The 15,077-nt window shown below is 38.3% G+C and overlaps 1 protein-coding gene across 1 annotated transcript in view; it reads right to left on the reverse strand.

The window, feature by feature from the left end:
- Positions 1-4,056: 4,056 nt before the first annotated feature.
- Positions 4,057-15,077, reverse strand: part of LOC134667969 (uncharacterized) — a 125,180-nt gene continuing 114,159 nt past the window's right edge. Inside the window, exons 3-4 of the mRNA XM_063525408.1 lie at positions 12,077-12,237; positions 4,057-11,738 (exon numbers count right to left, since the gene is read on the reverse strand). Of these exons, the coding sequence (XP_063381478.1) occupies positions 11,679-11,738; positions 12,077-12,237 (221 nt within the window). The 3' untranslated portion in view covers positions 4,057-11,678. The remainder of the gene's footprint in view (positions 11,739-12,076; positions 12,238-15,077) is intronic.

The raw sequence follows: 15,077 nt of genomic DNA on the forward strand, positions 1-15,077 counted from the left end.
ATCGCTGCTATTCGGCGAATACCTACAAGTATTCGTACTATTAGCCCCCATTCGCAAGACAACTTTTTCAACGCGCGTTAAAAAAGCCCTTGAATCTGTCCGCACTCTAAATTCTATTTAGAGGCTTAAATTCGAAAATCCAACAACGCTTGATAAAAAGCGCCACCGCTGTCGTATGAATAAATACACATGTATCCATTTGTGTCATTTAAACGTTTTTTTAACGCGCGTTGTAAAAGCGCCCGTGGGAATGGGGGCTTTGAAGTATGTGGCCCGGTGGCCGAATGACACAGGCACCTGCCGCGATAGCAGAGGACGCTGGTTCGATTCCAGCCTTGGTTACTTTTTTTAGGGTTCTGTACCCAAAGGGTAAAACGGGACCCTATTATTAGGGTTCCGTACCCAAAGGGTAAAACGGGACCCTTTTACTAAGACTCCGCTGTCCGTCCGTCCGTCCGTCCGTCCGTCCGTCTGTCCGTCCGTCTGTCACCAGGCTGTATCTCACGAACCGTGATAGCTAGACAGTTGAAATTTTCACAGATGATGTATTTCTGTAGCCGCTATAACAACAAATACTGAAAAGTACGGAACCCTCGGTGGGCGAGTCCGACTCGCACTTGTCCTGTTTTTCGATATTAGTACCTATATGTCATTTATTTCAGTTTACGAGTATTCGTCGCATCACTAAACTACAACAACAGAACACAATTAACAGAGTGTCCGCCACTGATAGCTCACGGTCTGCCGCTTAAAACCTAAATCGCATTCGATATAAAACTACGCTGTTATTCGTATGTTTGTTTTTGTTCCAAACACGAACGAATAAAAGTTTTGTAAACAATGCTACGAGTGTTACCGCTACGCTAGAGGCGCTGTGCCGCGATTCACTCAACGCTTCAACTGTCTATCAGATTCTATGGATATTCGTGTGGGGAAATTCTGATTATCGAATAACGCCGAAGCTAAAATTAACGTCGATACGTAACGTAATATTAACTACAAAGGCCCGGAAATAGGGATTTTCGTATTACGGGACTACAGGTCCTCGGTACGGAATGAAACACATCGAGCGTTTTCTACTTAAAATGCGTGAATGACCCGTTAATATATATGTATATAATTTCTTCATGAGGGTCAGAAAAGTAAAGAAATCTCAGAGGGTCACAATTGCAGCAAACATGCATTTTGATTTGAAAACGTTAATTAAGCCTAAAAGTTAAAACGTTTCTTAATTATAATCGCTTAATCATATAAAATCCTAAATATACTTTTGCCTTTTGCTTTATAAATATGGCTGGACCGTCAAAATAAAAGTATCACAGGCCATATACTATACCTACTTATTCCGATGGACGGCGGCGGGCAGCCGGGTAAAATCCTTTCGCGGGCCGGGTCTGGCTGGCTCTCGGGTCGTACTTTGCCACCACTGCTCTAGGCGGTACCTACTGTGTTTTTCTGTGAAATCCAACCTGAAAACCAATAGTAATCTACAAATTTAAAATACGGCGGAACAAAAATAAATCATTTGTTACTGAAATGTCGCTGTGCGTGGGTAGTTTCGAATTAAACTTTCTAAATATATTTGCTCAAAGGTTTGTGCTGTAATTGTAATAGCTTTTACAGGCTGTACTTTTGATTTTTACAGTAGGAGGAAGTCAGTCAGTGGCGGATGCCTAAGGTTTTTTGAAGAAAACAAAAAAAAAGTATTTGAAAAAATGTAGGTAGGTATCTTTCTTTATGAAATACAAGTCAACAAAATTTAAAATCGAAATAAAAGATCATAAATGCAACTTCTACATAAACTAAATCAAAAACGAGAAGTGAACTTCAGTGAAAAAAAAAACTACAAGAGGCACCTAGTACCGGACGGACTATATACTTTTAGCACCAGACGGTTTAATTTTTTTTTACAACTACAAATATAGACTCCAAATTACTTCAAAACATTCTGAAATATTTAAGCACAGGCTTCGTCTTAGTCTAAACATACTACGAGATGCTTCAATCATTAACCCAATGGCTGCTGTTTTCCTCTTTTTTTTTAAAATTTGGTTTTCACTTGTTTAGTTCGTTTTCTGCCATAGCTTCGTCTTTTTACTTATTTACTTTTTATGTCGTCGGCTTGCTTGAAAATGAAAATGAAAATGAAAAATGATTTATTGGTTGCTTGTTTATAAATACATCCGAATTTCGCTTCTTTCATACCTCCTACTTTTCCGAACTTTTTTTTCTCTTCCTTTTTTCCTGCTCTCTTCTCTCTGAGACATCGTAATACATATAATATAGGCCGAATATTAATATAGATGGTCAAGCAAATCTTGTCAGTAGAAAAAGGCGCGAAATTCAAATTTTCTATGAGACGATATCCCTTCGCGCCTACATTTTTCAAATTTGCCGCCTTTTTCTACTGACAAGATCTGCTTGACCAAGTATAAATGCCGGTAGCTTGAACATACCATGCTCGCTTAAAAAGTCTTTGCTTACGGTTGCGTCGTTGATCGGGTCGCCACTTTCCCGAATGAAGGTTGATGGAGGCGATGGCTGAGATACGCGTCATACTCGTGAACGGGAGCTTATACTTAGTAACTTTATTTTTGAGTTTAATTACAGTAAGACGTCTCGTTCTGTTCTCGTATGTTTCTTTTCTCTTAATGAATGTGTTAATTATACAGGATTTTGACTAATGATACATCTCTATGGATAATATGATAAAGTACTTATATATATAATCTTATAGTTCTGACACTTAGACACATTTACACCTCTGAATACTTATTATAGATTTTATTTGTGTTTTTGTATCTGTATTTTTTTATGTCTTTCCCATCACGGAACAATGGTGTTCCGGACTTTTGGGAGGCGTGCGCGGAGCGGAAGCCAACACGTAGAGGCCCTTTTGACATTTTAATGAAATGTAAGGGGTACACCGAGCGGATGCTGCCCTTGCCCGTTTCACGGGACGCATGCAGAGGCAGGGCAGCACCCGCCAGGCTGTAAGGACTATTGAGAGTTGATGGGATCTAAAATTAACTATGTTATTGTGTGAAAGCGATGGACTAAGTAGTGAACTATGGGATAAAAAAACGGACGCCTGCCTAATAAAAGGGTATGCAATTTTATTTCCGGCAGACGGTGACTTGCTCTCACAAGATAGGCCCCCATAAAAAGCGACCTCTAGGATGGCTCAAGAGCAACACCGGTGTGAGCGGCTCAGGGTGTCGAGAGGCGCCGCTTTCTATCCAGTGGCTGTTAACAGCCACTGAGGCAACTCGCGTCTTATGCATATTTCACTTTCACCCCTGGAACTTATAGCTCTAACGACTCCACTCTGGCCGGCAGGCTAAGGCAAGCCAGAGGCAGAGAATCCTGTCCCACCCACCCTCCTTGCGGGTAATAGAACTCCCCAGGAGCACTCGGTTACGAGAGCTCGCTAATCCCTAACAGCCCGCCACAAGCTGCTGCCCTACCTTGACTGATTGCACTGGTAAAACCAGCGGGCGATGGGGTCGTCACATCCCATTGTATATTATTACAGTTTTTTAATATGTAATTCGACATTAAGGGCCAGTTGCACCAACCACATTTGACAGACTGATCAACGTCAGCGGGCGCGCCCTGGCGCTTTACTATGAAACTTTCTATACATAAAAATTTAGCGAACTACTCGTAGGTATTTAACGATACGAACAGTTTGGTGTACCTGACCCTAAGAAACCATATACATATCTAATTAATTCTAATACGTTAGTTTGAATTGGTAGTTACAGTTAGTTGTATTTTATAAAATTGTTGATGTATTGTTATTATTTTTGCTTGTATGTAAATTAAATGTTGACGTGTAAAAGTGCCCTTGTGGCCTATTTGCCGAATAAATGTTGCAGAAGTTGAAGAAGTATAGTTCTCACAATACGACGTCGTAGGTTTCTACGACACGACTCGCAACGTGACACGAAGTCGCAACGTGAGATGACGTCGCGTCGTATCGTGGGTTTGTGTGTGCTAGCCCTTAAAGGCGAAGACATGGGACTCATGGGAGCATCGAAATAAAAGTCATGATGACTGGCTGAGGCATTCATTAACATTTATTTTTTGTTTTCATTTTTTATCTTAATACAACATACATAGTAATTAACAATACATAATAAATAGTCCAAAAGTATATTACGCCTACAAAATAGCGTAGTCGTTATGAAGCCACGTTTACATTGCGAAGTCGATCCTGAGTCGAAGCCTATATAATATTAAATAAATCATATTTGTTTTACAAATATTTTGACTCATTCATACAGTGTAACTAGAACTCGAGATCCGTATCAAATCGACGTAATCTAAGGTGACACTTATGAGTCTGAGTTGAGTCTATAATCTGATAAACATAAACAATTCAAATTAGAGACAAGTCATATTTATTGAAGCGGAGGACTTAGTCTTATGCTTCAAAATATATATTCTCATTTATTAAAAATTCTAATAGGATATCCAGGCCAAAAGCGGGTAGGCCGCCTAGAGTGAGTAGGCACCTATATATACATCATTGTATGTAACAGTATTGTGAATGTATGCATGCGCCGTAAGAGACCGACCGCCAACGAGTTTCAATTAGGTCCCAGCAATCCGCGCTATACAGAGGACGCTTGGCTGTATACCGTTAAAGTTTTGTAGAGTTTTTGTTAAAATGGTTCTTCTATTGTATGAATATTTTAAGCGGAGAAAACGGTGTGCTAAATCGAAGTTCGATAAATTTCCTAACTAATAACTGCATATTCGCTACTTGTTAACCCTAACTCTTCTATATCGCAAATGAATTTCTAGTAAATCGCAAAAATATAATACGTAACATATTAGCTAAGACACAGGGTCGACTCAGCAATATTACACCTGACTTATTAGATTATCGCCATATGAGTTGCATACCATATTCTGCGAAATGACAAGTCAAGTGAACTCGTGCATGACACGGCTAAACGCAAGAGTCTCAGAGAATATGAGAAAACTATCAAACTTAGTTGATAGACATGAAGGGCCGTCGCCAAAAACGAAGAATCTAGTACATTGATCTTTTAATACTTACATGTCTTTTTTACTCGAGCGTAAAATAATGTATTGCCACACGATAAATTTAATTAAAATGAGTGTGTGCGACTCATATAGAAATAGATACATGTATAATACAAAGCACAACGTACGATGTTCTTTGTATTCAGTAACGGTCCTTAAGTTTTGACGTGCAAGTGTGGGGGTCGCTTCACTTGGGAGAGCTCTGTACGACGCCAATGGATCAGCAAAACGGTACCCTGAATCATGGCACCGTATCAATTACAAATATTAAGAGAATCTTTGGGATTTAATTTATAAGTTTATATGTAGTTCCATGTTGACATGGGAACCTAATAAGGTCGACCAAACACCCACTGAAACCGGAGCTGACGGCGCGATTCTGCCGACCCTAGTTCTACCATTCTTGGCAAATCCACCGTATGTGCTTGATAATTAGTTAGGTACGAACATTTTTTTTAATGCATTTGCGAGGATGGGTATGTTAAGCATGAGAGAGTTGGGAACCTATACAAAGTCCGAATATGTCTCTCTCAATGTGCTATTTCCCAAAGTTACAATTTTCTGAAGGTTTTTCTCTGAAACTTAACTTCCAAAAATAATTCGTAATCTTGTTTGCACAAAAATACGTTCATATAAACGAAACTTTGGTAAACATACATTCAAAGAAATAACTCGGAAGTATGATAGGTACAAGGAAAGAAGGAAAGAAAGAAAGAAAGAAAGAAAGAAAAGAAAATACATTTATTCACGTCATCATAGTTACAAAACACTACACTGAGAAAAAAAATAGTTTAAAACAATTGAAATTGCATTAACGTTTAATGCTTTAAACAGTTCCATATGAGCCTATCGAACCAATCAGTAAAGTTTATTCTTCGTACGTTACGTACGTACATTAGTTGATATTGAATATAGCAGTTAATCATAATGAAATCACTTTAATGTGTGCTCGATAGATCATATTTTTTCAGTGTAGAGCCCCCTAGAGATATATTTCGATTTTAAAGCTTGATTCCAACATGATAAACAATGTAAGGAAAATTCCCTTGTAGTCCTGTTGGCATCATATTTCCGGAAACTGAATATACCGCGAATATCTTTTAACAGAGCGTCATACCCAGTCCGTACGTACGTCAGTAATGGAGAAGAAACAGTGCAAGTCGTGCGGTGGTATAGAGTATAGACCACCATCGCAGAAGCTCTGCGAAGTGTACCAACTACCTGCCTCCGATTCGAAAACGTAAATTGAGTGATGGCGCAGCGCAAACCCTAGATGTCTACGTCGTCAAACTCTGTCTGTGCACCACACTGTGTCCTGTGCTCTCGCCCCAACACCGATCCAGACTGCTCGAAGACATCAGACGGGACGTGCGTGACCTGTCGCGCATTTACGTCCAACTGGGCATATTTTACAATCTCTACCTACATGAAGACTGCCCCTGGTCTACCTGACATACCGGACGTGTTGAATTTCGTTTACGCGATGAAGGGCAAAGGACCGTACGCCGAAACATACACTAGGTACTTTGGCGATCACCGTCTTTAACATGGTAAGCTGCGCTCGTTTATCGTGCAAGAACCGGTCAAGCAATACGAGACCACACTGCGTACCAACATAACTATGCACGCGTATTCGAAATTGGCTCGCTACTTCAAAGTGAAGCGCAACGACGAACGTCTATTTCGAGCCTACCGGCGATAACAATATGAGCCGGGAGATTACTCGCGTGTGTTCCGTCATCAACAAGGACTCCGTGGAGGGTTCGCGGTGGTGGAAGACCGTGCCCGAATGGATGCATGTCAGCAGGGGATGGAGACGCGCAGTATTTCCGTAGCAGCGAGGTTAACAGCGCGTCAATGAGCTGCGGTGTCAGTGACTTTCATGGTGCGTAAATGAAGATTCGTTTGTCTTTCCATCGGCAAACGTAACAATATGAGAAAATATATACTATGTAAATCTCTATCTAGTGGTAATCAAATAGATAATATGTATCTACAAAAATAGTTGCATTTTTAAAGTAACAACTACCATCAAGAAAATTGGCGGATGATTATTTTTATATTTTTCATCACTTGCATGTTTCTTGCGGAAAAATCTTTGTAGCGTTTTGTCAGAGCATCTAGTAATTGACCAAATTAAAAGCATTTGATGTAGTTTATGATAACTATCAAGGGTGACATCTAAAAATATTTTACTTCAACAATAAATATCGTCGAAATAGTTTTCCCATTTGAGCGATTATTGTTAATATATCATGTCTGAGAAATAGGTTGGTATTACAAATATGTACTTTGAACTGAGTTCGGAAGATTCCATGAGCATACGTTGTTACTTCTTGAATATCTGTATTTGTCGCATGTAATTTGCGATATATAAAAGTGACTAGAAACCTTGATCAACATTTAATTTACCTTCTTACAGGTTAAAGGTACTTAATAAATGTGTAGAAAAATTGTGCTCGTAGTCGTGTGCTTACATAGTTAATTAAATATTTTTATAACAATAACTAGATAAATATCATAGTGGTGAGGTGCAATGAAATAATAGTGCGAGCCGCAACGCAAGCGTAGCGCCGCGACCTCGCGGAGTTACAGCTTAGGACGACGGTGGACAACGATTAGCACTTCATATTTTATTTATTCCTACGTACACAAGTATCCATAAAATTGACGAAAATTGCTAAAGATTTCGAATAAAATAGAAACAGTGACAGATCTGTGATGCGGCGTCCACTCTAGTTTAAAATAGAACCTTTTATGTGATAACAGCCTCTGACATTTGATTAATTTTTAATAGTTTGACCCGGCTATCTGACAGTCTTTCTAGGGGGGATGCCGCACAACGCAAGCATAAATAGGCTCTAGCAAAATTACACGAGGCTAAATAAGTGAATGGTCTAGCCGGTCTAAACTAGTTAGGTATAATATAAATAAGACGCGTCCATATTCAATAGAGACTAATTTCACATAATACATATTTAATTTATATGTAAATTAATAATCACATTGATAGGTACATAGTCTACCCGCGAGATCATGATTTGCACTTATCCTATAGTATTTAAAATATCACAATAAATTGCTGTGCACATACAAAACAGGCAAATGTCGGTGCAATTACATTAATAATATATCCATTATAGGTAACATACAATCTAATAAAATATGTACAATCACACTCCTTGACGACAAAATTAAATCAGTAAAGGACAATGACGGTGTTTAGAAACACTGAGAAAATAAATCGTTTAAAACAATTGAAAATGCATTAACGTTTAATTTAGACGACCGGTCTGGCCTAGTGGGTAGTGACCCTGCCTGCGAAGCCGATGGTCCTGGGTTCGAATCCCAGTAAGGGCATTTATTTGTATGATGATACAGATATTTGTTCCTGAGTCATGGGTGTTTTCTATGTATTTAAGTATTTGTATATTATATATATCGTTGTCTGAGTACCCACAACACAAGCCTTCTTGAGCTTACTGTGGGACTTAGTCAATCTGTGTAAGAATGTCCTATAATATTTATTTATTTATTATTATTTAATGCTTTAAACAGTTTCATGTGAGCCTATCGAACCAAGCAGTAGTTTACTGTTCGTACTTTACGTACGTACGTACAGCGTACATTAGATGATATTGTATATAACAGTATATCGGAATGAAATCACTTTAATATGTGTGTTCGATAGATCATATTTTTTTCAATGCAGACAAACTAAACACAAAATCTGTAGGGTATAGTTTGGAAAGTGTTTTCAGTCAATATATACCTGACATGCCTTTACTAAAAGACACTAGAGTACCTAACACCCGAGGTTATTTGATTATTGAAATGTTATGAGATGCCATCGTGATGCCATCCAGTTGATATTTGGTATTAATGTAAGAAGCTGTCTGATATTTCAAGCTAACTCTCTGGGTGGGTGAGTCTTTCCTTCAACTGAACTGCAATTTTATGTCTGTATCATTGAATTTAATTTAAAGTTATTTTTGTGAATTTATTGCCACAAAGATTATGTAATATTATAGTAACATGAATAGATAAATTACTTTTTGATATTGTGAAAAAAAAAAACAATCAGTTAAATCCTACAATGTATCATAATGATGAAAAATATTAATAGTTCAAGATAGAGGCTTTATGATGGACTAAAACGATAAAGTATGTATGAAACTATATCATCAAAGCAATAACATTAAAAAGTAAACAATTTATCAATTGTCTGCAGTGTGGTATTTATGTATAAAATTAAGTTTACATGCAAACGATTCAAAACGGTTCTATAAACACCGCTGAGTCTGCTGGCTCAAGAACTTGTGTTCTAACAGACTATAACGTTGTTTATTTGGGTTGAAAATTGTAACATGATATTTCTATTGCGTCATCTGGATATTGTATTCAAATAAGCAAACTATAATATCAAATATTTTGTATTGCTTTGATGTGCCTCCATAGTTTCAAAATCTTTATCGTGGTAATAACACTTCAGTTCACATCCTATTCTAAAAATAATAACTATTCTATAGGTACTTACTCTTTTATATCTATAAACGTTATGCCATTTATTATATACCTACTGTTTTAAATAAATACTTACTTAATACATCAGCGGCTTAGCCTCCGACACAGGGAAATTCTATTGTTTCGTATTTTGTGCCACTTTATATCAGTGGCGGCCGAGGTTTCGTCACCCAAATGTCATTTGTGGTGCCCTTTTAGAATTAGTTGTATATATATTATTTAAAAGTAATGTTTCTGCGCTTTAATTTACACGCTTCATTTATGATGGATTTAAAATTAAATAAAATACGACAAAAAGTTTATGGCATTACTAGGGTTCCCAACAATTATTAAAACGGTGCTTATACTTAAAAATATACTAATTGCTACTTGGTTTGGTGCATTCGATTCCATTAAATACGTTTTACCTACCTATAAACATAGACAGAGCTTCTACAGTACCCGTTAATACATCTATTACGATATTCCTAAAAGCTTCACTTATTTACTTATATAGAAACGTTATTCCATTCAAGATATTTTTGACTATATTCTCATATACTAGTTGACTTTTAAATTTAATTTTGTTATCTTATATAATATATGGGTATTGGGTACCCCAATTAAAGATACACTGACATATGTATCTTATAACATCGAGTTAAGTAGTAATATCTATTTAAATAATATTTTATATCTATCATTATGCATTATTATAATAACATAGCGGATGTGAACTGGAGGGTAAAATATATTTGAAAAATCTAGGGGCTAAAAAAATCACAAAAGGAAAATAAATGCTTTCTTTCTATCATCACCTATTGGAAGAAAAGGCCTTCGCAAGAAATTTAATTTACATCGGAATTGAATTTCCAAATCTCTTGTGACAACGAATTCAACAATGGAAGCATCAATCAAGCATTGAAAAATCTTGTACAATTGTAGGTACTCGTACTGATTAGTTTTGGGCAATAAATTCCAGGGAAATTATAGACAATGCGTCTATAATAAAACTATGTAACATGTTTTCGTTCAGGAACTCATTTGACTAGATGGTGTCGATCACTGTTATGAAATAATCTTAACACCAGTAATTAAATATCTATAAAATTAATCAGATAAGATAAATATTCAGTCGATAACGTTGTGCTACTTATGTTGTAAACTTAAGTAACCCAAATAAAGTTAACAACATGGAATGGAATATTATATACAGAATAAAATGTTATAACTTAGTGACTTGGATAATTTATGTGTACTTAAAAGTAATATAATGAATAAAACGCCATCTTAATAACTAATGTTTTACATACCAATATACAGTAGCTGCCTTATTCGAGATGAAGTTTATTTAAGTTTGCAGAGACATTATTATATCAAAAGCGTTTTGACAAAACTTGGAATGTGCAGGGCTGTCGTGAGCCGCGAGGCGCAACTAGCGGCTTAGACAAGCTTCCTTCGTTTCGTGTAGGCCGCGAGAGTTAACCAATTAAATACACAAATCATTTATAGTATTCGTATTATATACATTTTAGAGCTTTTATCTATATTACAACCATCAAAAAGTGTGGAATGCTGTAACTAATAACAGAGTAAAAAGGTAAATACATCAATAAATCGACAAACAATGTTTCGTTAGATGAAGAACTATTCTATATTTAATAATATAACGATCTACCGACTAACAATGTCGACTACCAGTCTCACATTTTAGTTTAATAAATGCTAGAAAGTACGAAATATCGATGGGAAAGTAAAATTGCTGCGGAGAGGTTACTTTACTTGGGACGAAACCAGAGCAACACTTCCTCGTTCCAAACGACGCACTGTCGCGCATCTCCTACAGAATCGTCTTATCCGTTCACGCTCGGAATCCTTACACACTACACTTTAAGTGGTCATATTTTTGGCATAGGCTGAACCACTACTTGATATGTTTCATTACGTTCATTTCAACTCGTCTACGAGTAAACAGCTGGTCGCGTCCGGAACTTCGGAAAATAAACCGCAGCGTTCGCTATTCATAAGAGCACACTGGCTTTTCAATTGAGGGTTATAATGATGAGGTCGGAGATGTGGTGGGGTGTGGAGCACTGGGTCAGGGTCCGGGAGGGGGCTTAGCGGCCGCGTGCCCACCGCAGTAGCGCGTCCGCGAGCACGTCCAGGTGCGCCTTGGTCTGCAACAAAACCAATACTAAGTTAATGCTTGCGCTGTGTGCTAGGAAAAAGTATTAGTATTAGTATGTATTTAGTAGTATGAAGGCACAAAATGTTCCTCATGTTCGTATTGAAACATGGACATGGAATTGCGTTTACATATACCAGGAGGTGTATTCTGATTGAAATAATTGGCTATGAATTTGACATGCATACGATCTGTCAGAGTCAAAAGTGACGTTCCTAGTTGAAGAAATGCCACTTTTCGTCAACCGTGGTCATTTTGGTGCAGTGGTATTAGTGGTAACGATCCGCCCGATCCGTGCGTATTCTGATACAAGCTACAGCTAGTGCGTACCGTCTTGTAGAACATGCAGGCCTGCCGATCCTCGTCCTCGCCGTTGGGGCAGTCGATGAAGCCGTCACAGAGGACATGATCGTCGATGCATCGATAGCGACCTTGCCGGTCCGGCGTGGGGCACGCGAAGCGCTCCATACCGTCTGCGGCCGGAGGGCATTCTGGAACAATTAAGTTCTGATGAGTTTCAGTTTACAGATATTATTTTGGGCTAAACTCAGAGGGACCTCACCAAAAATACTTTGCTTTACCAGTAGTCTAATATAGGCGCAGGATTATATTTCTAACCGTATTATTTTTCTGCGCACGGGGTGCTACGTTCCTACGGCGTAGACCTTACAGTTACAGTCTACGCCGTAGTAACGTAGCAGGCCGTTTATCAACGGATTCTCGTCGAATTTTGTGAGCAGGATCGATTTTTTATGTAGACCAGTTTATGGGTTTGGCGGAGTCATAGGTCTACAGCTCACAGGCAAACTTGTATTTATTTATAGATCAAAGTTTGCAAAAGTCTTCGTTTCAACATGGGAAAAATACTTTCGTATGTTCATTCTCCTCTGCAGGTCTTCTCAACCGATTCTCGTGAAATTTTGTGAGCACTTTCGGTAGTTAGATATAATATTTCTATAGTTGCATTTTTTGAAAAATGTTCAAAATGGTTACCTATAGATATACATATAAATAATATATCTACATTGAAAATTTAACTATAAAGGTATAGGTTGAATGAGTTGCTCATAGACCTACGTCAACATTACGACTATTTACGACTGAGCCATTGCGCAAATTTTGGGGAGAGTTGGTTCTCGGCAAGTTTCATTCAGCCCGCGCGCAAGCTAACTCTGTCGAGCGTCTATTTTTAGACTCCGGGGAAAGTGAGGCCGGGCTCCCGCTTACCGTGTGTTCTTATTGATCGCGCGACTGCAAGCGAGTCAAGTTCTTTTGCGAACCAGTGTGACGTGCCCTCAAAAACCAGTAACATCTATACTATATTCTGAGAATGTTTTATAGTGGTTCGCTTCACCGATGAACTTTAATCGCGCCTGACAAGCGTTTGGAATGAGGCTTCGCTATACAACCTATCTATTCACTTTTGTGGGGACTTGCGGGCGTGCTGTGCATTCGAAAGCAGTCGCGATTGTTCAGGTACGCCGATGTCTGAAGACTCTGAAGATGGTACAAAATACACCTAATAGGGGCTTATGTTTGTTTGTGATTTAAATTATATTTTTTTTATAAAACCTGTTTTTCGCTCCTAACTCTTATAATAATTGAAAAATTAAACGGTCGGGCATAGCTATGATTAAAATACATGAAATTGTGTAAAAATATATTCAATAATGTTAATATCCAGAGGGGAAAATGGGGAATAAGTTTGTATGGAAAACCGGTTTCGAGGCGGTCCTCCCATTGACGTATATCTAAGGATTGGCCTTACGGGCAATAAGAATGGGGCATGAATGGGGCCAGTACAGCGGTGTGACACCGCTACAACGCGATTGGTTGATGAGTTCGCATCACGCGCGCGATTGGTCGCAACTAGTTGCGTTAGACTGCACGATTGGACCGAATTCGTCAGTGACACCGCTGAACTAGTACCATTTTTAGGGTTCCGTACCCAAAGGGTAAAACGGGACCCTATTACTAAGACTTCACTGTCCGTCCGTCCGTCCGTCCGTCCGTCTGTCACCAGGCTGTATCTCACGAACCGTGATAGCTAGACAGTTGAAATTTTCACAGATGATGTATTTCTGTTGCCGCTATAACAACAAATACTAAAAACAATAAAATAAAGATTTAAGTGGGGCTCCCATACGCAAACGTGATTTTTGACCAAAGTTAAGCAACGTCGGGCGTGGTCAGTACTTGGATGGGTGACCGTTTTCTTTTTGCATTTTTTCCGTTTTTTTTTTGCTTTATGGTACGGAACCCTTCGTGTGCGAGTCCGACTCGCACTTGCCCGGTTTTTAGTGCCCGTAAAGCCCGTCCTTAGATGTACGTCAATGGATCCTCCCCTTTCATCTTAATACGTGTGAAATCATTGTGAAATACCGAGAATCAAAGATGCGAATTGCGATTGCATAACCAGATTCCCACTCCACAGAAATCAAAGCTATTGAAAACGTTGGGCCGTTATCTGTTGAAAATGGAAATGACTTGATTTAATATTCCCAGAGTTCAAGTCAGCGTTTAATTATTTCCTCCCTTGGAACGTGAATAGGTATTTAATTATGGTTGAGGTGGGTGATTAACGGTGGAATATATCACTGTTTATTCGTTCATTGCCTGAGTGGCTAACGGCCCGATTCGAACTTTAAGATACGTCAATTAATAGATCTAGAAACGATATGGATTAGATGGCAGTGTCAAAAGTGACGTTTCTGTTTGAAGAAATGTCACATTAATTAATAGACGTCACGTCGCAGTAATTACCTATACAATACGGTACCTAGGACGGAAAATGAAAGAATGCCTCAGACACACTGCTGTTTCAAACGAATAACTTTCATAATTAAAGATGAGAAGCGAATGCGTTCCGAGTGTTTCTTAATATTAGCAACCGTCTAAAAAAATCTAGCACCTACGTCTTTTCAAGGAACAAATATTACCACGCGATAATTGCTCTGCTTAGCAACGAAATAATACTGTTTGCTCAAATAAAATAAATATTTAAATATTTTATTATTAGGTACCTACCTACTCAGGTCACTTTTAGGAGACCACTTTTCAGCCACGTCACGTTCTGAGGACGTCTCTTTCGACATAGGTTACTTTTGATGTAGGCATAGTTGTGCCGTTCTTGAGAACGTTTTCCGTTTATTATGGGGAAAGTTCTTGCGCAAGAACTTACCCCATATTAGTAAACGAAGAACCCGGAGAACCGTTGGCCGGGCCGTATATCAATACAAGAAACGATAAATGTGTCTTACAGATTTTATTTTAAGTATCAAAACTAAATCAAAATCGTATTAGGTATGCTCAAATAAAACAAATAGGTATA

This window comes from Cydia fagiglandana, chromosome 10, assembly GCF_963556715.1.
Source record: "Cydia fagiglandana chromosome 10, ilCydFagi1.1, whole genome shotgun sequence".
Lineage (NCBI taxonomy): Eukaryota > Metazoa > Arthropoda > Insecta > Lepidoptera > Tortricidae > Cydia > Cydia fagiglandana.